Source organism: Salvelinus namaycush, chromosome 4 (genome assembly GCF_016432855.1).
Source record: "Salvelinus namaycush isolate Seneca chromosome 4, SaNama_1.0, whole genome shotgun sequence".
Classification (NCBI taxonomy): domain Eukaryota; kingdom Metazoa; phylum Chordata; class Actinopteri; order Salmoniformes; family Salmonidae; genus Salvelinus; species Salvelinus namaycush.
In genome coordinates, this window is record NC_052310.1 from 1,583,685 (window position 1) to 1,607,398 (window position 23,714).

At 43.0% G+C, this 23,714-nt stretch overlaps 2 protein-coding genes across 3 annotated transcripts in view; one reads left to right on the forward strand and one right to left on the reverse strand.

Annotated features, from left to right (window-relative positions):
- LOC120046051 (spastin-like) overlaps nt 1-8,433 on the reverse strand; it is a 55,759-nt gene extending 47,326 nt beyond the window's left edge. Inside the window, exons 1-3 of the mRNA XM_038990968.1 lie at nt 8,060-8,433; nt 7,736-7,819; nt 7,558-7,641 (exon numbers count right to left, since the gene is read on the reverse strand). Of these exons, the coding sequence (XP_038846896.1) occupies nt 7,558-7,641; nt 7,736-7,819; nt 8,060-8,177 (286 nt within the window). The 5' untranslated portion in view covers nt 8,178-8,433. The remainder of the gene's footprint in view (nt 1-7,557; nt 7,642-7,735; nt 7,820-8,059) is intronic.
- A 602-nt stretch (nt 8,434-9,035) lies between these two features.
- On the forward strand, nt 9,036-13,063 carry LOC120046052 (protein dpy-30 homolog). Of its 2 annotated transcripts, none has more exons than XM_038990970.1 (4): nt 9,036-9,225; nt 11,318-11,358; nt 12,189-12,328; nt 12,745-13,063. In XM_038990970.1, the coding sequence occupies exons 1-4, from the start codon at nt 9,216-9,218 to the stop codon at nt 12,815-12,817; spliced, it is 264 nt and encodes an 87-aa protein (XP_038846898.1). In that variant the 5' UTR covers nt 9,036-9,215; the 3' UTR covers nt 12,818-13,063. The 2 variants fall into 2 exon arrangements, with proteins under 2 accessions (XP_038846898.1, XP_038846897.1); XM_038990969.1 differs by having other exon boundaries at nt 9,050-9,225; nt 12,186-12,328.
- Nucleotides 13,064-23,714: the final 10,651 nt, after the last annotated feature.

Consider the following 23,714-nt stretch of genomic DNA (forward strand, 5'->3'; position numbering starts at 1 on the left):
CATGGGAAAGTCATCATGAAGACCTGCAGCATGCCTCAATATTACCAGCATGGAAGTCACATGAAGACTGCAGCTTGCCTCATATATTACCAAGGGGAATCATCAGAATCTGCAGCATGCCTCATATATTCCAAGCATGGAATCACCATGAAGACTGCAGCATGCCTCATATATTACCAGCATGTGAAGTCACATGAAGACTGCAGCATGCCTCATATTATTACCACTGTGTGAGTCATCATGAGACTGAGCATGCCTCATATATTACCAGCATGGTGAGTCCACCATGAAGACTGCAGCTGCCTCATATTACCAGCATGGTGAGTCACCATGAGACTGCAGCATGCCTCATATATTACCAGATGGTGAGTCATCATGAAGACTGCAGCATGCCTCATATATTCCAGCATGGTGAGTCACATGAAGACTGCAGCATGCCTCATATATTACCAGCATGGTGAGTCATCCATGAAGACTGCAGCATGCCTCATATATTACCAGTATGTGAGTCACATGAAGACTGCAGCATGCCTCATATATTACCAGTATGGTGAGTCATCATGAAGACTGCAGCATGCCTCTATATATACCAGTATGGTGAGTCATCATGAAGACTGCAGCTTGCCTCATATTACCAGCTATGGTGAAGTCTCATGAAGACTGCAGCATGCCTCATATATTACCATATGGGAAGTCATCCATGAAGACTGCAGCTTGCCTCATCATATTACCAGCATGGGAGTCACCATGAAGACTGCAGCATGCCTCATATATTACCAGTATGGTGAGTCACTCATGAAGACTGCAGCTGCCTCATATTATTACCAGTATGGTAGTCATCATGAAGACTGCAGCATGCCTCATATATTACCAGTATGGGAAGTCACCATGAAGACTGCCATGCCACTCATATATTACCAGCATGGTGAAGTCACCATGAAGACTGCAGCATGCCATCTATACCAGTATGGTGAGTCATCATGAAGACTGACATGCCCTCATATATTACCAGCATGGGAAGTCACATGAAGACTGCAGCATGCCTCATATATTACCAGCATGGTGATCCCATGAAGACTGCAGCATGCCTCATATATTACCAGTATGGTGAGTCACCATGAAGACTGCAGCATGCCTCATATATTACCAGCATGGTGAGTCACCATGAAGACTGCAGCATGCCTCATATATTACCAGTATGGTGAGTCATCATGAAGACTGCAGCATGCCTCATATATTACCAGCATGGTGAGTCATCATGAAGACTGCAGCATGCCTCATATATTACCAGTATGGTGAGTCACCATGAAGACTGCAGCATGCCTCATATATTACCAGTATGGTGAGTCATCATGAAGACTGCAGCATGCCTCATATATTACCAGCATGGGAAGTCACCATGAAGACTGCAGCATGCCTCATATATTACCAGCATGGTGAGTCATCATAAGACTGCAGCATGCCTCATATATTACCCATATGGTGAGTCTCATGAAGACTGCAGCATGCCTCATATATTCCAGATGGTGAGTCATCATGAAGACTGCAGCATCCTCATATATTACCAGTATGTGATCATCATGAAGACTGCAGCATGCCTCATATATTACCAGTATGTGAGTCACATGAAGACTGCAAGCATGCCTCATATATTACCAATGGTGAGTCACCATGAGACTGCAGCATGCCTCATAATTACCAGTATGGTGAGTCATCATGAAGACTGCAGCATGCCTCATATATTACCAGCATGTGGAGTCACTCATGAAGACTGCAGCATGCCTCATATATTACCAGCATGTGAAGTCATCATGAAGACTGCAGCATGCCTCATATATTACCAGTATGGGAGTCACTCATGAAGACTGCAGCATGCCTCATATATTACCAGTATGGTGAAGTCATCATGAAGACTGCAGCATGCCTCATATATTACCAGCATGGAGTCACCCATGAAGACTGCAGCATGCCTCATATATTACCAGCATGGTGAGTCATCATGAAGACTGCAGCATGCCTCATAATATATCCAGCATGGGAAGTTCTCCCATGAAGACTGCAGCATGCCTCATAATATTACCAGTATGGTGAGTCATCAGGAAGACTGCAGCATGCCTCATATATTACCAGCATGGGATCACCATGAAGACTGCAGCATGCCTCATAAATTACCAGCATATGGAAGTCATCATGAAGACTGCAGCATGCCTCATATATTACCAGCATGGGAGTCACCATGAAGACTGCAGCATGCCTCATAATTACCAGCATGGGAAGTCCCATTAAGACTGCAGCATGCCTCATATATTACCAGCATGGTGAAGTCACCATGAAGACTGCAGCATGCCTCTATATTACCATATGGTGAGTCACCATGAAGACTGCAGCATGCCTCATATATTACCAGATGGTGAATCATCATGAAGACTGCAGCATGCCTCATATATTACCAGCATGGTGATTCATCATGAAGACTGCAGCATGCTCATATATTACCAGCATGGTGAGTCACTCATGAAGACTGCAGCATGCCTCATATATTACCAGTAGGTGAGTCACATGAAGACTGCAGCATGCCTCATATATTACCAGTGGTGAGTCATCATGAAGACCTGCAGCATCCTCATATATTACCAGTATGGTGAGTCATCATGAAGACTGCAGCATGCCTCATATATTACCAGTATGGTGAGTTCATCATGAAGACTGCAGCATGCCTCATAATTACCAGCATGGGAAGTCACCATGAGAGACTAGCATGCCTCATATATCCCAGCTGGGAGTCACCATGAAGACTGCAGCATGCCTCATATATTACCAGCATGGGAGTCACCATGAAGACTGCAGCATGCCTCATATATTACCAGCATGGGAGTCATCATGAAGACTGCAGCATCCTCATATTTACCAGCATGGGAATCACCATAAGACTGCACTGCCTCATATTACCAGTATGTGAGTCACCATGAAGACTGCAGCATGCCCATATATTACCAGATATGGGAGTCACCATGAAGACTGCAGCATGCCTCATATATTACCAGTATGGTAGTCACCATGAAGACTGCAGCATGCCTCATATATTACCAGATGTGAAGTCACCATGAAGACTGCAGCATGCCTCATATATTACCAGCTATGGTGAGTCACATGAAGACTGCAGCATGCCTCATATATTACCAGCATGGTAAGTCACCATGAAGACTGCAGCATGCCTCATATATTACCATCATGGTGAGTCATCATGAAGACTGCAGCATGCCTCATATTACCAGATTGAGTCACCATGAAGACTGCAGCATGCCTCATATATTACCAGCATGGTGAGTCACCATGAAGACTGCAGCATGCCTCATACATTACCAGCATGGGAAGTCATCATGAAGACTGCAGCGTGCCTCATATATTACCAGTATGGTGAGTCACCATGAAGACTGCAGCATGCCTCATATATTACCAGCATGGTGAGTCATCATGAAGACTGTAGCATGCCTCATATATTACCAGTAGGGTGAGTCCATGAAGACTGCAGCATGCCTCATATATTACCAGTATGGTGAGTCATCATGAAGACTGCAGCATGCCTCATATATTACCAGTATGGTGAGTCATCATGAAGACTGCAGCATGCCTCATATATTACCAGATGGTGAGTCACCATGAAGACTGAGCATGCCTCATATATTACCAGATGGTGAGTCATCATGAAGACTGCAGCATGCCTCATATATTACCAGTATGGTGAGTCACCATGAAGACTGAGCATGCCTCATATATTACCAGTGGGAGTCACCATGAAGACTGCAGCGATCCTCATATATTACCAGATGGTGAGTCACCATGAAGACTGCAGCATGCCTCATATATTACCAGATTGGAAGTCACCATGAAGACTGCAGCATGCCTCATATATTACCAGATGGGAAGTCCATGAAGACTGCAGCATGCCTCATATATTACCAGTATGTGGAAGTCACTCATGAAGACTGCAGCATGCCTCATATATTACCAGCATGGTGAGTCACCATGAAGACTGCAGCATGCCTCATATATTACCAGCATGGGAAGTCACCATGAAGACTGCAGCATGCCTCATATATTACCAGATGGTGAGTCATCATGAAGACTGCAGCATGCCTCATATATTACCAGCATGGTGAGTCATCATGAAGACTAGCATGCCTCATATATTACCAGATGGTGAGTCACCATGAAGACTGCAGCATGCCTCATATATTACCAGATGGTGAGTCACCATGAAGACTGCAGCATGCCTCATAATTACCAGTATTGGAGTCTCATGAAGACTGCAGTGCCTCATAATTACCATATGGTAGTCACATGAAGACTGCAGCATGCCTCATATATTACCAGATGGTGAGTCATCATGAAACTGAGCATGCCTCATATATTACCAGCATGGAAGTCATCATGAAGACTGCAGCATGCCTCATATATTACCAGTATGGTGAGTCCCATGAAGACTGCAGCATGCCTCATACATTACCAGCAATGGTGAGTCCATGAAGACTGCACATGCCTCATATATTACCAGCATGGTGAGTCATCATGAAGACTGTACATGCCTCATATATTACCAGATGGAAGTCACCATGAAGACTGCAGCATGCCTCATATATTACAGCATAGTGGAGTCACCATGAAGACTGCAGCATGCCTCATATATTACCAGCATGGTGATTCATCATGAAGACTGCAGCTGCCTCATATATTACCAGTATGGTGAGTCACCCATGAAGACTGCCACATGCCTCATATATTACCAATGGTGATGTCATCATGAGACTGAGCTCCCTCATAATTACCAGCATGGAAGTCAGCATGAAACTGCAGCATGCCTCATATATTACCAGTATGGTGAGTCACCATGAAGACTGCAGCATGCCTCAATATTACCACATGGTGAGTCATCATGAAGACTGCAGCATGCCTCATATATTACCAGTATGGTGAAGTCATCATGAAGACTGCAGCATGCCTCATATATTCCAGTATGGGAGTCACCATGAAGACTGCAGATGCCTCATATATTACCAGTATGGGAAGTCACCATGAAGACTGCAGCATCCTCATATATTACCAGATGGAAGTCACCATGAAGACTGCAGCATGCCTCATATATTACCAGTATGGTGAGTCACATAAAGATGCAGCATGCCTCATATATTACCAGTATGGAAGTCACCATGAAGACTGCAGCATGCCTCATATATTACCAGTATGGGAAGTCACCATGAAGACTGCAGCATGCCTCATATATTACCAGCATGGGAAGTCACCATGAAGACTGCAGCATGCCTCTATATTACCAGCATGGGAAGTCACCATGAAGACTGCAGCATGCCTCATATATTACCAGCATGGGAAGTCACCATGAAGACTGCAGCATGCCTCATATATTACCAGCATGGGAAGTCACCATGAAGACTGCAGCATGCCTCATATATTACCAGTATGGGAAGTCACCATGAAGACTGCAGCATGCCTCATATATTACCAGCATGGGAAGTCACCATGAAGACTGCAGCATGCCTCATATATTACCAGCATGGGAAGTCACCATGAAGACTGCAGCATGCCTCATATATTACCAATGGGAAGTCATCATGAAGACTGCAGCGTGCCTCATATATTACCAGCATGTGAGTCATCATGAAACTGTAGCATGCCTCATATATTACCACATGGGAAGTCACCATGAAGACTGCAGCATGCCTCATATATTACCAGCATGGTAGTCACTCATGAAGACTGCAGCATGCCTCAATTTACCAGATGGGAGTCATCATGAAGCTGCAGCTGCCTCATATTACCAGTATGGTGAGTCACCATGAAGACTGCAGCATGCCTCATATTTACCAGCATGGTGAGTCATCATGAAGACTAGCATGCCTCATATATTACCCATGGAAGTCATCATGAAGACTGCAGCATGCCTCATATATTACCAGTATGGTGAGTCACCATGAAGACTGCAGCATGCCTCATACATTACCAGCATGGGAAGTCACCATGAAGACTGCAGCATGCCTCATATATTACCAGCATGGTGAGTCATCATGAAGACTGCAGCATGCCTCATATATTACCAGCATGGGAAGTCACCATGAAGACTGCAGCATGCCTCATATATTACCAGCATGGGAAGTCACCATGAAGACTGCAGCATGCCTCATATATTACCCATGGTGAGTCATCATGAAGACTGCAGCTGCCTCATATATTACCAGTATGGTGAGTCACCATGAAGACTGCAGCATGCCTCATATATTCACCAGCATGTGAGTCATCATGAAGACTGAGCATGCCCTCATATATTACCAGCATGGTAAGTCATCATGAAGACTGCAGCATGCCTCATATATTACCAAGTATGTGAGTCACCATGAAGACTGCAGCATGCCTCATAATTACCAGCATGGGAGTCACCATGAAGACTGCAGCATGCCTCATATATTACCAGTATGGGAAGTCACCATGAAGACTGCAGCATGCCTCATATATTACCAGTATGGGAAGTCACCATGAAGACTGCAGCATGCCTCATATATTACCAGTATGGGAAGTCACCATGAAGACTGCAGCATGCCTCATATATTACCAGATGGGAAGTCACCATGAAGACTGCAGCATGCCTCATATATTACCAGTATGGGAAGTCACCATGAAGACTGCAGCATGATGCCTCATATATTCAACAGTATGAGTCCCCATGAAACTGCAGCATGCCTCATATATTACCAGATGGTAAGTCACCATGAAGACTGCAGCATGCCTCATATATTACCAGTATGTGGAGTCCCATGAAGACTGCCATGCCTCATATATTACCAGTATGGTGAGTCATCATGAAGACTGCAGCATGCCTCATATATTACCAGAATGGGAGTCACCATGAAGACTGCAGCATGCCTCATATATTACCAGTATGGGAGTCAGAAATGAACTCAGCATGCCATATATTACCAGCATGGGAGTCCCATGAAGACTGCAGCATGCCTCATATATTACCAGTATGAAGTTCACCAGAAGACTGCAGCATGCCTCATATATTACCAGTATGGGAAGTCACCATGAAGACTGCAGCATGCCTCATATATTACCAGCATGGGAAGTCACCATGAAGACTGCAGCATGCCTCATATATTACCAGTATGGTGAGTCATCATGAAGACTGCAGCATGCCTCATAATTACCAGCATGGGAAGTCACCATGAACTGCAGCATGCCTCATATATTACCAGTATGGAAGTCACCATGAAGCACTGCAGCATGCCTCATAATTACCAGCATGGAGTCACATGAAGACTGCAGCATGCCTCATATATTACCAGTATGGAGAGTCACGATAAACTGCAGCATGCCTCATAATTACCATCATGGAAGTCACCATGAAGACTGCAGCATGCCTCATATATTACCAGTATGGGAAGTCACCATGAAGACTGCAGCATGCCTCATACATTACCAGCATGGGAAGTCACCATGATGTGATACAATCTAAAACAACATTCTCAACATCGTCAGAGAGCTGACCTAGAAGAGCGAGTCGGTCCTTTGCCATGGTGAGATTGCTGATCATCTTAGTTTGAAGCCTCTTTGAACGATCACTATGTTCTCCTAAAGTGAAAGTGAAAGATGGTACCTGGTCAACAGCCACAACACAAACAACCTGATATTAACTTGAAAGATAATGAGGTAGGAATTAGCTTACCTTGTCCTGTGACTTCAATAGCAATCCCCCTTTGAAGCTCTGCAATGCCTTTCTGATACCACTGGATTGCCTCCTCCTTGACACCTGCCATAACAAACCCACAGGCTCAGTCACACAGAGAGAGAGAGTAGACAGAAAGACAGACATACAAACACTCCCAGTGTGCCATTGCATATGCTTGCATACAGTTACACAACATGTATGATTGGCTTCGATGCAACCAAGAGTTTTGACATTGTAAAACTCTCTTGGATTCATCGAAGCTAATGTATGATAAACATATACAATATATATTTTTTTTAAAGTTAAGGAGATGCATTCAACCTTTGTCATCTTCGTCGATCTTTAGTGCCACGGATATGTATTCAAATGCTCGTTTATGGTAGTTTCTAATGATTTCTCCGTTGTCCTTGCTGTCCCCCGCTCCAACTTTGGCCGACATGGTAGTGAAATAATGTACAACCAGTTACAGTCGCTAGCTACATCAGATTCTCAAATACAGAAGTAAACCGAGAGAACTATACACCAGAAAAGGGCGTCAGCGTCCTCAGCAATGTATTATTATATCTCTAACCATTTTTATATACGACAGATGATCGTAAACGTGTCTATTTTACAATAATAACAAAACCAATGTAAAGACCCAGTCCACACAGTTGCAGGACATCGGTGTTTTGTTGGAACAGGAAGTTGGAGTTACGCATGCGTGGAACTACCGCACTTGTCAAACATTTAAACAAGATCCTAAATACGGTAATAAGTGTATATAAGAAAATATAATGTATTTCAGTCACGTAAATCGATAAGCACCGACAGTAGATAAATAGTGTGGAAGTTTACCGTGGCATACCAAAAGTAATGTAATATTCGTTGTTTTTAGAAATAACGGGGGAAGACGCGAAGCGAGGGGGATAACTGGGCCCAAAATCTGTCTTCTCCAAGTTCACTTTTTTCCTCCGCTCAACAAGCGGCGAGTTTTTGTATGGAGATCAATGAGTGTCGCGTTTGGTTAATTAAACACAATTTAATGGTTTATTTGTTACTTGTGGCTTATTTAATCGAATACAAGTTTCGTAATGTTTAGGTTCTTACGAGTGTACTGATATAAATAGGATAAGTGACATCCCGCCAACTTTGAGAAAAAAAAACACTTTATATCGGAGATCTTCCCGTTGTTCAAGCGCATATCTGCCCTCTCATTGGCTGGAATGGTCCCACCTGATCTTGCGTCCTCCCGACTGCCTTCCATTTCTAAAGACATTTATTTTCATTATTAGAGCGGTCATTTGAGCATCTGGTCAATATAATAGATAATCTGTGGAACTGCGTTCAGAAATGCCAGTACTAGCCCTTTAAAAGTCACATTTCCGGAATTTGGATAGCCAATCAAAGCGCCTAATTTTCTGACGACTGCTCGGTTAGTTCTCTCTGGCTGTTTGTTGTTTCGGCGGCGACATCAATTTAGGAACCAACATAAACCATGGCAGAAGGTAACCAAAGATACGATTATACTAATATCTAACGCCTAAGATCATGTAGCAAATATTTATTTGAAGCGGGTTTCAGATTTATAAGCGTTTTTAGAAACCGAAGATTAGAGACCACGTCGAGTAGCTAGCAAGCTAACATTAGCTAGCTCATAGTTGGCGACTTGTCCAGTGTTGGGGAGTAATGAACAATTAACGTTACATGTATATAGAAAATATCAACGAAACAATTTCGAAGATTTTACTGTGTTACAGTTCATATAAGGAAATCAGTTAATGTAAATAAATTGGGCACTAATACATGGATTTCAACATGAAAGGGACTACAGATCTGTTGGTCAGATACTACCTTAGAAAAAAAATAAGGACAATTAAAAAAAAAAAAGTAGCTGCTTGGATCAGAACCAGTCAGTATCTGGTGTGACCACCATTTGCCTCATGCAGTGCAACACATCTCCTCCTTTGTATAGAGTTGATGAATCTGTTGATTGTGGAATGTTGTCCCACTCGTCTTCAATGGCTGTGTAAAGTTGCTGGAATTTTGAATTACATATTTGGAATGTGGCCAAAATAGCTTTTTACCACCTGAGGAACATTGCCAAGGTGCAGCTGTTTCTCTCTCGGGCTGATACAGAGAGACTCCTCCATGCTTTTATTACAAGCAGGCTTGACTACTGTAATGCTCTCCTGTCTGGTCTACCCAGGAAAGCTATTGGTCAACTGCAAAACATACAGTATGCTGCAGCGTGGGTACTGACCAAGATCAGATGGAGAGCACACATTACACTGGTTTTAAGGTCTCTGCACTGGCTGCCTGTGAGTTTTAGAATATATTTGAAGATTATTCTATTGGTTTTTAAATCAATCCATGATTGTGCACCACAATACATGTCAGACGTGCTTTAAGTTATGTACCCAGTAGGTCCCTCAGGTCCTCTGGCCTTATAACTATCCCAAAGCCTAGGACCAAGAGGCAGCCTTCTAACTATCCCAAAGCCTAGGACCAAGAGGCATGGAGAGACAGCCTTTTAACTATCCCAAAGCCTAGGACCAAGAGGCATGGAGAGACAGCCTTTTAACTATCCCAAAGCCTAGGACCAAGAGGCATGGAGAGACAGCCTTCAGTTATTATGCCCCCAGCCTCTGGAACAGCCTGCCAGAGGACCTGATGGGGGGCCAAGAGACATGGAGAGACAGCCTTTTAACTATCCCAAAGCCTCGGACCAAGAGGCATGGAGAGACAGCCTTTAGTTATTATGCCCCCAGCCTCTGGAACACTGCCAGAGACCTGATGGGGGGGCCAGAGACATGGAGAGACAGCTTTAGTTATTATGCCCGCAGCCTCTGGAACACGCCTGCCAGAGGACCTATGGGGGCCAAGAGACATGAGAGAACAGCCTTTAGTTATTATGCCCGCAGCCTCTGGAACAGCCTGCCAGAGGACCTGATGGGGGGCCAAGAGACATGGAGAGACAGCCTTTAGTTATTATGCCCCCAGCCTCTGGAACAGCCTGCCAGAGAACCTGATGGGGGGCCAAGAGACATGGAGAGACAGCCTTTAGTTATTATGCCCACAGCCTCTGGAACAGCCTGCCAGAGGACCTGATGGGGCTGAATCTGTGGACATGTTTAGAAGAGATCTTAAAAGACACCTTTTTAGATTTGCTTTTCCTTAGGGTGCTTTTTAATAGTTCATTTTTTTTATCCTCTGTTGTGTAGTAAATATCTATGTTTTTATTTTCATAGTTATTTTTATTAGTTTTTTCCTGAAGTAACTTTAGTTCAGTAAACTGTATTTTTCTTAAGGATGGCTTTAGTGTAGCTTAACTTCTTCCAGTGTGAAGTCATTTCCTTCCCCAACCCCGCCCCCAACCCCGCCGTCGTCATATACAGCTGACAGAGACTAGCTACTAGAATCAATTCCATCTGTTTTCTGCAGATGGTTGGTTGCTTTGACATCCTAGATCAGAACAGAGACTAATGCCATGCTATCATAGAAATAGAACAGCTAAGTCGCTTTGTTTCAAGCCCTGACTTGGATACCTGATCAACACCTTTTCCCTTTTTACTCACATTGTGTTTTGTTGACATTCAGATCACACGGGCATGGATCAGAGCATGGAGAGTCATACAGCTGTAAGTTACTGTACTGTGTGTTGAATCCGCGTCTGGGTTTACAGGAGACGTTGAATATGGCGATTCTCCTTTAAGCCCAGGAAGCAGCCATTCAACAGATTTTCAAGCTTAATAAATGTCCAAATACGTTTTGGTACTTACCGAAGAATGGAGTTTTGCTGAACAACTAGCGTCATTGCTACCGTTACGGCCGGTATGTACTTCCACAAAAGGATGAAATAAAAAGTTACATGCACCCGGGAAAAAAATACCTTGTCTGGAAAAATTCAAAGTATTATTTTTTGACCAAGTGTGCATGTGTCAAATCCACCTCTTCTGCACCTCCAATAAAATCACTCATTACTGCCACCCACAGGTCGGCTGATCCAGCAGCAGGAAAGGTCATTGATTTTTATCACCTACAACAACAGTGTATTAACTCATAATCTGTTTCAGCCATGCTACATGTAAGTAGATTTAGGAGACACATTTTTCCAGTGATGACGATAGTTGCTCAGAGGAACTCCATTCTTTGAACATATTTTGACATTATTAAGCTTGAAAAGCTGGTGAATGGCAAGTTGAATGGATGCTTCCTGGGTTTAAAGGAGAATCGCCATATTCAACGTCTCCTGTAAACCCATATTCTGGTGTGTGTGAGAGACTGTTTTAGGGAAATATTAGCCTCTGCTACAGGTTTTCACCTCAAAGTGAATGAAGCCTTGAGCTGAGGTTAGGGAAATATTAGCCCATGTTATAGACATTGATGTTACTCTCTACATGATGGGTAACTTGTGAAGCTAGGGAAATACATGCTGACATGCTTCTACATTACTCCTCCCTTCCAGAAGATCGAGGATACCGAGAGGTCCAACACAGAGAAGATGTCTAAACAGAAAGTGGATCTTCAGTCTCTCCCAACACGGGCATATCTGGACCAGACTGTGGTGCCAGTCCTTCTACAGGGGCTCTCTGTGTTAGCCAAAGAACGGTGGGCTTAAATAAATCAAATTTAATAAGGTCCTTTTTTTTACGTCAAAGTGCTTTACAGATACCCAGCCTAAAACCTGAAAGAGCAAGCAATACGGAGGCAGAAGCACAATGGCTAGGGGGAAAAGACCCTAGAAGGCAGCAACCTAGGAAGAAACATAGATGAACCAGGCTCCAATACATATCCTTTCCTTGTCTCTTATGCTGTATATCCCCAGTCTCACAACATCAGCCTGTGTTGTGTGGTTAGGCTGGGCACTGAAATAAAGAATAGATACTCGCACACTGAATAATGCCCTCGTTATTATTGGACGCTGTGCCAAATAAAACAACACGCTTCTGTATAATGGACCAATAAAGATATTATATAATTTTATTTACATTTTATTTGTATTAATCCTAGCTCTTCTCTTCCAGGCCTCATAATCCCATTGAATTTCTAGCTGCACATCTCCTCCAGAACAAGTCTCAATATGAGGACCGCATCTAACACCTCTGAAGAAACTACACTGGTCGACTTATCATCAGATACAAGCTGTGTGTTTCATTTTGCATCTGAATTGTAAAGTGTTCTTTTTTTTTTTCTATACTGTATGTACCGGCTGGAGTATACTGATTTCTTATTATTTTCTATTATACATGTTTGTTGAACAAACACTGTTTTTGTTTCTGTAATTGACTGTACATGTTAGTGTTACTTCCCCACATATACCCATTAAACATCCATGACTGATATCAAATGTCTGATATTCTGATTCAGAACATTCTGCATTCATAAGAGAACCAAATGTCATTGTAAGTCAAACTTTCCTCCAGTAAACTAACGATCAGCTAAATCATTGCTCGTAAGCAGTGCTTGACTTGGGATGAAATAAGTTCAGGAGCTGTCATTTCCCAAATCGGTCCACTAGACTACGTTCACTGAAATTCACAAATTACGTTATGCTATATAGAGACCTCTGATTATTCACTGTTTAAGGGTTCATACACATTTTCCATTTACTTCTCCATGACTTTTAACCACATTTTCATTATAGCCTGGAAAAGATAAGCATTCTTGACATTTGAATGACTGCTGTGTCTGATCCCATGTAGGCCTACCATCTCCTACTGTTGTGCCCTTGTCAACATGTGGTCAACCCTCCATCTGGAGAGCTCCTGATTTGTGCAGGCTTGGCTTTTGATCCAGCCCCGAAACACCCAAGTCTGCCCAAGGTCCTGTTGAGCGGCTGATGTTTAGGGCTACAATGTGGTTAGAGCAGGGCTTGAACAAAAGCCTGCACACCCAGTAGCTATCCTGGAGGATGGTTGCCACCCTTGATATAAAATATTACAACCATATTATTCCCTCATTCAATGGATAAGGTAGGCTACTTCAAAACCAGGAACTGTATCTAACTAGACATGTTCACATACAATATAAGGCTCTTCTAATATGTATGTTTCAGGGGAGATCTATGCACAGAAAATTATTTGTCAATTAGGCTATTCTTATATGTTTAACCTTGTCGAATTTACATGGCTACTATTTAATTGAGGGGAATCCCAGCTTTCCAACGGTACAGATGTATTTAGGCTATCTACAGTGCTGGCGGAAAGGGGTCAACATGAATGCTTAGTTAGCTATAGTTACCTAGCGAGAACTGCTACAAGTTATGTTTTTAATTGGTTATCTAGTTAGTCTGTTGTCTGTCATTATAGTATACCTGCTGCTGAAATATCGCTTGCTCGATCCTTGGGCAACGGCCCACTCACACTGGTTCACATCCAGCACACAGACATGCACTAAAAGGTCATTCCAATGATGGCTGATAAGTCGATTTTTTAAAGTGATTCATAATATTTTAAAAGTGTGCCTTTGTGAATTAATTTAACAAACAAAAAATTCCATGACTTAACATGACCTTACAAAACCTTATTTGACAATTTGGAACATTGCATCATGTGCGTTCAGGTTGGCGCATTTTAAATATTCGCAATCTGGAACAGCCTACTGTCCTGCACAGATTGACAGACGAGCGACCAATAAACATGAACAAATCAGAATCCGGAAATTAGTCCCCAATCTGCATTACTATTCAATGCAGATCCCGCCTTTATTGCGCATTGGTCAACCTTTTTTGCCTTGGTGTTTGAATCTGGGCCGGCGATAGGCTACTTTGTTTTATAGAAGCCCACAGATGACATATGGATACAAAAATAACTCCCTCGTTATGTCGAGATCACAATTTATTTATCTCTTGATCACGACATAACAAAAGTTGTTTTGTCAATGTCACGAGATAATTTTCTCATGATCATGACATTACAAAAATAGTTTTTTCGAGATTAACTATATAAATAGGAATATAATAATTTATGATAGATTGACAGTATGGTTGAGCCGGCAGAGCCCACTGTGGATGAGCACGTGTTTTTATTGATTGCTAAACTAGACATGTCATGCTAACATCATGCTTTCATTTGTGTTTGGTGCTCATTATCAGTTCATAAATTATAATGTTAGCAGGCCAAATGTTCCTTACCATGAGCTAAGAGCTCTTGGGGCATCTGAGCCCTAAACAATGCCTGACAGGCAACTCTGTCTCCCAGGCTGTATGCCACCCCCAAGACCAAAGCCAATCGCATGCAAGCCGCTAACTTGGCTAGTCTTGTGAGCGAGCTAGCTAGCAAGTTAGCCAGGTAGTCTTGTTAGTTAGCTAGCTAGCTATCTAATTATATGTGCTAGTTGTTAGCATGCATAACTGAACTATTTGTGTAAAAAAAAAAAAACAACAAAAGAGAGAGGTGGTCAGGTGGTCTTTATTCCGTGGTCAGGTGGTCTTTATTCCGTGGTCAGTGGGGTCTTTATTCCGTGGTCAGTGGGGTCTTTATTCCGTGGTCAGTGGGGTCTTTATTCCGTGGTCAGTGGGGTCTTTATTCCGTGGTCAGGTGGGGTCTTTACTCCGTGGTCAGTGGGGTCTTTACTCCGTGGTCAGTGGGGTATTTATTCCGTGGTCAGTGGGGTATTTATTCCGTGGTCAGTGGAGTCTTTATTCCGTGGTCAGGTGGGTCTTTATTCCGTGGTCAGGTGGGTCTTTACTCCGTGGTCAGTTGGTCTTTATTCCGTCGTCAGTGGGGTCTTTATTCCGTGGTCAGTGGGGTCTTTATTCCGTGGTCAGGTGGGTCTTTATTCCGTGGTCAGGTGGGTCTTTATTCCGTGGTCTTTATTCCGTGGTCTTTATTCCGTGGTCCGGTGGTTCTTTATTCTGTGGTCAGGTGGTCTTTATTCTGTGGTCAGGTGGTCTTTATTCCGTGGTCAGGTGGGTCTTTATTCCGTGGTCTTTGTTCCGTGGTCAGGTGGGTCTTTATTCCGTGGTCAGGTGGGTCTTTATTCCGTGGTCTTTATTCCGTGGTCAGGTGGGTCTTTATTCCGTGGTCTTTATTCCGTGGTCAGGTGGTCTTTATTACGTGGTCAGGTGGTGTTTATTCCGTGGTCTTTGTTCCGTGGTCAGGTGGTCTTTATTCCGTGGTCAGGTGGTTTTTATTCCGTGGTCAGGTGGTGTTTATTCCGTGGTCTTTATTCCGTGATCAGGTGGGTCTTTATTCCGTGGTCAGGTGGGTCTTTATTCCGTGGTCTTTATTCCGTGGTCTTTATTCCGTGGTCAGGTGGTGTTTATTCCGTGATCAGGTGGGTCTTTATTCCGTGGTCAGGTGGTCTTTATTCCGTGGTCAGGTGGTCTTTATTCCGTGGTCAGGTGGGTCTTTATTCCGTGGTCTTTATTCCGTGGTCCGGTGGTTCTTTATTCCGTGGTCAGGTGGTCTTTATTCCGTGGTCAGGTGGTCTTTATTCCGTGGTCTTTATTCCGTGGTCAGGTGGGTCTTTATTCCGTGGTCTTTGTTCCGTGGTCAGGTGGTCTTTATTCCGTGGTCAGGTGGTCTTTATTCCGTGGTCAGGTGGGTCTTTATTCCGTGGTCAGGTGGGTCTTTATTCCGTGGTCAGGTGGTCTTTATTCCGTGGTCAGGTGGTCTTTATTCCGTGGTCAGGTGGTCTTTATTCCGTGGTCAGGTGGTCTTTATTCCGTGGTCAGGTGGTCTTTATTCCGTGGTCTTTGTTCTGTGGTCAGGTGGTCTTTATTCCGTGGTCAGGTGGTCTTTATTCCGTGGTCAGGTGGTCTTTATTCCGTGGTCAGGTGGGTCTTTATTCCGTGGTCTTTATTCCGTGGTCAGGTGGTCTTTATTCCGTGGTCAGGTGGTCTTTATTCCGTGGTCAGGTGGTCTTTATTCCGTGGTCAGTGGGGTCTTTACTCCGTGGTCAGGTGGTCTTTATTCCGTGGTCAGTGGGGTCTTTATTCCGTGGTCAGTGGGGTCTTTATTCCGTGGTCAGTGGGGTCTTTATTCCGTGGTCAGTGGGGTCTTTATTCCGTGGTCAGGTGGGGTCTTTACTCCGTGGTCAGTGGGGTCTTTACTCCGTGGTCAGTGGGGTATTTATTCCGTGGTCAGTGGGGTATTTATTCCGTGGTCAGTGGAGTCTTTATTCCGTGGTCAGGTGGGTCTTTATTCCGTGGTCAGGTGGGTCTTTACTCCGTGGTCAGTTGGTCTTTATTCCGTGGTCAGTGGGGTCTTTATTCCGTGGTCAGTGGGGTCTTTATTCCGTGGTCAGGTCGTGTTTATTCCGTGGTCTTTATTCCGTGATCAGGTGGGTCTTTATTCCGTGATCAGGTGGGTCTTTATTCCGTGGTCAGGTGGGTCTTTATTCCGTGGTCAGGTGGGTCTTTATTCCGTGGTCAGGTGGGTCTTTATTCCGTGGTCTTTATTCCGTGGTCCGGTGGTTCTTTATTCCGTGGTCAGGTGGTCTTTATTCCGTGGTCAGGTGGGTCTTTATTCCGTGGTCTTTGTTCCGTGGTCAGGTGGGTCTTTATTCCGTGGTCAGGTGGGTCTTTATTCCGTGGTCTTTATTCCGTGGTCAGGTGGGTCTTTATTCCGTGGTCTTTATTCCGTGGTCAGGTGGTCTTTATTCCGTGGTCAGGTGGTGTTTATTCCGTGGTCTTTGTTCCGTGGTCAGGTGGTCTTTATTCCGTGGTCAGGTGGTTTTTATTCCGTGGTCAGGTGGTGTTTATTCCGTGGTCTTTATTCCGTGATCAGGTGGGTCTTTATTCCGTGGTCAGGTGGGTCTTTATTCCGTGGTCTTTATTCCGTGGTCAGGTGGTGTTTATTCCGTGGTCTTTATTCCGTGATCAGGTGGGTCTTTATTCCGTGGTCAGGTGGGTCTTTATTCCGTGGTCAGGTGGTCTTTATTCCGTGGTCAGGTGGGTCTTTATTCCGTGGTCTTTATTCCGTGGTCAGGTGGTCTTTATTCCGTGGTCTTTATTCCGTGGTCAGGTGGGTCTTTATTCCGTGGTCAGGTGGTCTTTATTCCGTGGTCAGGTGGGTCTTTATTCCGTGGTCTTTATTCCGTGGTCAGGTGGTCTTTATTCCGTGGTCTTTATTCCGTGGTCAGGTGGGTCTTTATTCCGTGGTCTTTATTCCGTGGTCAGGTGGGTCTTTACTCCGTGGTCAGGTGGGTCTTTACTCCGTGGTCAGGTGGGTCTTTACTCCGTGGTCAGTGGGGTCTTTACTCCGTGGTCAGTTGGTCTTTACTCCGTGGTCAGTGGGGTCTTTATTCCGTGGTCAGGTGGTCTTTATTCCGTGGTCAGGTGGTCTTTATTCCGTGGTCAGGTGGTCTTTACTCCGTGGTCAGGTGGGTCTTTACTCCGTGGTCAGGTGGGTCTTTACTCCATGGTCAGTGGGTCTTTATTCCATGGTCAGTGGGTCTTTACTCCGTGGTCAGGTGGGTCTTTACTCCGTGGTCAGGTGGGTCTTTACTCCGTGGTCAGTTGTAACTTTTGATTGCAGTCTTGAAAGGTCTACTGTCGTGCATTTAATTTGGTCAGTGCGTGTACAAACATCATTGTTAATCTGATCAGTGCATATTTATTTATCTGATCATTGCCTCTAGGTCACCAGGCTGCTCGTTATGGTGCACACGTGTCTCCATCGTTACGTGTATCAGCGCATAAATAATGACACTCACCTTGTCTCCTAGACCTCCCTGATTACCTGCCCTATATATGTCACACCCTTTGGTTCCTTCCCCAGGCGTCATTGTTTCTGTTTCATGTCTGTGCGTTGTTCGTGTTTCTTGTTTGTATTATGTTTTCATTTATTAAATGATTCACTTCCTGAACATGCTTCCTGACTGCCAGCGTACATGCCAGTATTCCCTTTGGAACTGTAGTATTTTTTTTATAGGTGTTAGTAGTATATTTTTCTTCTACTGTGTATATGTCATAATTGTTCCTGCATACTGCTGTGTAAACTCACCTTGGTCTCCAGAGTAAATAAACTTGGTCTTGAGTACAAAACCATGTCTACTTATTTGCTATATTGACAGACTAATCTACTGTTTTATTAAAACACGTTTTACTTGCCAAGAAATACAAGTTAAAATGATACACCAACTCCCTGCATCATTTTGTTCCAGGTGGATGGGTGGTCTGCCAGTCACTGGGACGACAACACAACATGGGATGGGGGGATGGGGGGTTTAGCAGGTGAAATAGTGGAGAACAATTGGAGGTTTACTTAATAGCAGTGCAAATATCATGGTACAGCAAAATGGACACTCATATTATGATAAATATAATTGAAACTTTATCGTATTATGGTGAAATAAGTATAGCCAGTTATAATTGTAATGGCTTAGCAGATAAGGAAATACTATCAGTATTTATCTGGCTAAAAGAGAAGGGATATCCTATCTATTGTTTAGATTAAGTTGTGTGGATAAAGGACGGTGAAATATATTTCTCCCAACTTGTTTTTAACCAGGACAGAATAGTTTAACATTTTTCTGACCAAAAAAAAAGTGTATGGGACACTATTAAATGTGCTTTTAGAGGCCATGCAATTCCGTACTCGTCTTTTAAAACAAAAGCAATTTTAGGTCAAGAGTTCATGTTAATAAAGGAAATAGGGGGACTAACAGTACAGACGGCAATAAAAACGGTACCAGAGTACTTTAGAGGCAGAGAATAAATTAGAGGAGAAACAAAAAGGAATGGAGGAACTTAAAGATCATGTGTAATATATTATTTAAAAAATAAAGTGAACTGGATAGAATGAGTCACTCATGATTCACCGAACAATATTTTGAAAGAGGAAGCGAAGTTCTTTAAGCATATGTTTTCATTTCAGTCTCCTCCGTCTCCACCAACAAGTTAATTCTAAGGATTTGTTTTCTATTTAATAATGTAAAAAAATTAACATCTGTACAGAAAGACTCATGTGAAGGCCAAATTACAGAGGAGGAACTTCTTGATGCAATTAAAGTCTTTAAGGCTGGGAAAACTCCAGACCTGGATGGCATACCAGTGGAAGTACACACAACTTTTTTTTTTTTATGTACTCAAAGGGCCGTTTATTAACATGTTAACCACTCCTATATAAATGGTAGATTATCAGATGGTAAGCAAGAAGGCCTGATTTTACAAAAAAAAAAAATATATATATTACTGAAACGGGATCCAAGAAGTACATATAAAGATTCAGTCCATTTACAAAATTGGAGGCCCTTTACACTTCAGTGTTGGGATGCAAAAATCCTAGCAAAATGCTTAGCGCATAGAATTAAAAAGGTTTTGTCAGATATTATTCATCCTAATCAGACAGTTATTTTTTAACATGGACGATACATTGGAGATAATATAAGACAAGAACTGGAAACAATAGAACACTATGAAAAATCAGGTGTGCCAAGCTTGTAGCGTCATACCCAAGAAGACTCAATGCTGCCAAAGGTACTTCAACAAAGTACTGAGTAAAGGGTCTGAATACTTATGTCATATTTCATTTAAAAAAATTGTTTTAAAAATACTGTTGCTACAAATCTTTTTAAAAAACAGTTGTTGCTTTGTCATTATGTTGTATTGTGTTCAGATTGATGGGGGATCTATTTAATCTATTTTAGAATAAGGCTGTAACGTAACAAAATGTGAAGGGGTCTGAATACTTTCCGAATTCGCTGTACACAACAGCTAGCAATATCTGTAGCAAAATACAGTGGTGTGTATGCTAGGTGTTCTATAGTCGACCTCTTGCAGATTTGTTTGTCCTGGAAAGACCACGAAGACTGATCATGAGGATGTGTAACCAATACAGTACACCATGTAGTATTAAAACTGGTGTTATCAGCAGCAGGGTTAGTCTGTACACAGTAGCCAACATTTTACTACTTTTCCCCCATCCAATACACACTCAAACAAGGAACTATACCCATCCCCCCTCATGTCAATATATCATGCGTGTAGTGACTGACCTTCACACACACAACACCCACATCCAACAGACACCAGTCCGTCACCCACACCATCCCCTCTTTACTAATACCTCCTTTTCTCCTATTCAAGCATGAACCAATCACCTAAGAGATTCCATGCTCAGAAATAAAAACAAAAACAACTACAGCAGAAAGTTGGAGTTGAATTGTAGACACGCCCAACAGAACACTCACTATGCGTAGCTCCAGTATATTTATTCGCTCGTCGTGGAAAGATTTGGCAAAGGTGACTCGCATTACTTCCTGGTGCTGAGCTTGACGCCGCTGCGGATATTGATGGGAGCGGACTCTAAATAGAAAACATAGTCGCGTTAGCCTCTGTTAGCCTCTAGTTAACTAATGGTTACAGTGCCTTCAAAGTATTCATACCCCTTGACTTACTGTAAATGTGTTTTTAAGCCTGAATTCAAAAATTAAGACATTTTTATATATTTTTTTCTCAACCGTCTACAAACAATACCCCATAATGATAGTGAAAACATGTTTTTAGAAAAAAATTCAACTTTTTATTGACAATGAAGTATCTCATAAGTATTCACACCCCTGGGTCAATACTTTGTAAAATAACTTTTGGCAGCGATTACAGCTGTGAGTCTTTCTGGGTAAGTCTGTAAGAGCTTTCCACACCTGGATTGTGCAACATTTGCCCATTTATTATTTTCAAAATTCTTCAAGCTCTGTCAAATTGGTTGTTGATCATTGATAGACAGTAATTTTCAAGTCTTGCCATAGATTTTCAAGTAGATTTAAGTAAACTGTAACTCTGCCACTCAGGAACATTCACTGGCTTCATGCTAAGCAACTCCAGTGTAGATTTGGCCTTATGTTTAGGTTATTGTTCTGCTGAAAGGTGAATTAACCTCCCAGCGTCTGGTGGAAAGCAGACTGAACCTGGTTTTCCTCTAGGATTTTCCATGTGCTTAGCTTCATTCCATTTCTTTTAATCCTGGAAAAATTCCCCAGTCCTTAACGATTACAAGCATACCCGTGACATGGTGCAGCCACCACTATGCTTGAAAATATGGAGCGTGGTACTCCGTAATGTGTTGTATTCGATTTGACCCAAACATACCACTTTTTTTTGCAGGATTACTTTAGTTCCTTGTTGCTAAAGGCTCCATGTTTTGGAATATTTTTTATTGGATACAGGCATTCTTTTCACTCTGTCAGTTAGATTTGGTTTGTGGAGTAACTACAACGTGGTTGATCCATCCTCAGTTTTCTCCTATCACAACCATTAAACTCCTATAACTGTTTACAAATGTCACCGTTTGCCTCATGGTGAAATCTCTGAGCAGTTTCCTTCCTCTCTGGCAACTCAGTTAGGAAGGACACCTTTTATCTTTGTTAGTGACTGGTTGTATTGATACACCATCCAAAGTGTAATTAAAAACTTCACCTTGCTCAATGGGGTATTCAATGTCTCCTTTTTTATTTATTTTTACCCATCTTACCAATAGGTGCCCTTTGTTAGGAATGGGAAAACTTCCTTGGTCTTTGTGGTTGAATCTGTGTTTGAAATTCACTGCTCGACTGTGGGGTACAGAGATGACATGGTCATTCAAAAATCATATTAAACATGTAATTAGTGTTATTATTGCAGGTATTATTACAGGCAGAGTTCCTCTGTCAAGTGTCTGTGTTCTTTTGTCCATCTTTATCTTTAATTTTTATTGGCCAGTCTGAGATATAGCTTTTTCTTTGCAACTCTGCCCAGAAGGCCAGCATCCCGGAGTCGCCTTTTCACTGTTGACGTTGAGACTGGTGTTTTGCGGGTACTATTTGATGAAGCTGCCAGTTGAGGACTTGTGAGGCGTCTGTTTCTCAAACTAGACACTCTAATGTACTTGTTCTCTTGCTCAGTTGTGCACCGGGGCCTGCCACTCCTCTTTCTATTCTGGTTAGAGCCAGTTTGCGCTGTTCTGTGAAGGGAGTAGTACACAGCGTTGTACGAGATTTTCAGTTTCTTGGCAATTTCTCGCATGGAATAGCCTTCATTTCTCAGAACAAGAATAGACTGATGAGTTTCTGGCCATTTTGACCCTGTAATCGAACCCACGAATGCTGATGCTCCAGGTACTCAACTAGTCTAAAGAAGGGCAGTTTTATTGCTTCTTTAATCAGAACAACAGTTTTCAGCTGTGCTAACATAATTGCAAAAGGGTTTTCTAATGATCAGTTAGCCTTTTAAAATTATTGGATTAAACTTCTCCGTTCAGTGTGTCAAATCAGAAGACTTGTTGTCCGGACCTCTGGCAGTCTCTAAGGGGGTGCCACAGGGTTCAATTCTTGGACTCTTTTCTCTGTATATATCAATGATGTCGCTCTTGCTGCTGGTGATTCTCTGATCCACCTCTACGCAGACGACACCATTCTGTATACTTCTGGCCCTTCTTTGGACACGGTGTTAACTAACATCCAGACGAGCTTCAATGCCATACAACTCTCCTTCCGTGGCCTCCAACTGCTCTTAAATGCAAGTAAAACTAAATGCATGCTGCCCACACCTGCTCGCCCATCCAGCACTACTCTGGACGGTTCTGACTTAGAATATGTGGACAATTACAAATACCTAGGTGTCTGGTTAGACTGTAAACTCTCCTTCCAGACTCACATTAAGCATCTCCAATCCAAAATTAAATCTAGAATCGGCTTTCTATTTCGCAACAAGCATCCTTCACTCATGCTGCCAAACATACCCTCGTAAAACTGACTATCCTACCGATCCTTGACTTCTTTGATGTCATTTGCAAAATAGCCTCCAACACTCTACTCAGCAAATTGGATGCAGTCTACCACAGTGCCATCTGTTTCGTCACCAAAGCCCCATATACTACCCACCACTGCGACCTGTATGATCTCGCTGGCTGGCCCTCGCTTCATATTCGTCGCCAAACCCACTGGCTCCAGGTCATCTATAAGTCTTCGCTAGGTAAAGCCCCGCCTTATCTCAGATCACTGGTCAACATAGCGGCACCCACCCGTAGCACGCGCTCCAGCAGGTACATCTCACTGGTCACCCCCAAAGCCA

What these genes read in the sequence shown, in the direction of transcription:
- LOC120046052 (XM_038990969.1), top strand. An exon ending in GCATGGAGAGTCATACAGCT is followed by an intron (nt 11,359 to 12,185) that starts GTAAGTTACTGT and finishes CCTCCCTTCCAG; the next exon opens with AAGATCGAGGATACCGAGAG. An exon ending in TCTGTGTTAGCCAAAGAACG is followed by an intron (nt 12,329 to 12,744) that starts GTGGGCTTAAAT and finishes CTTCTCTTCCAG; the next exon opens with GCCTCATAATCCCATTGAAT.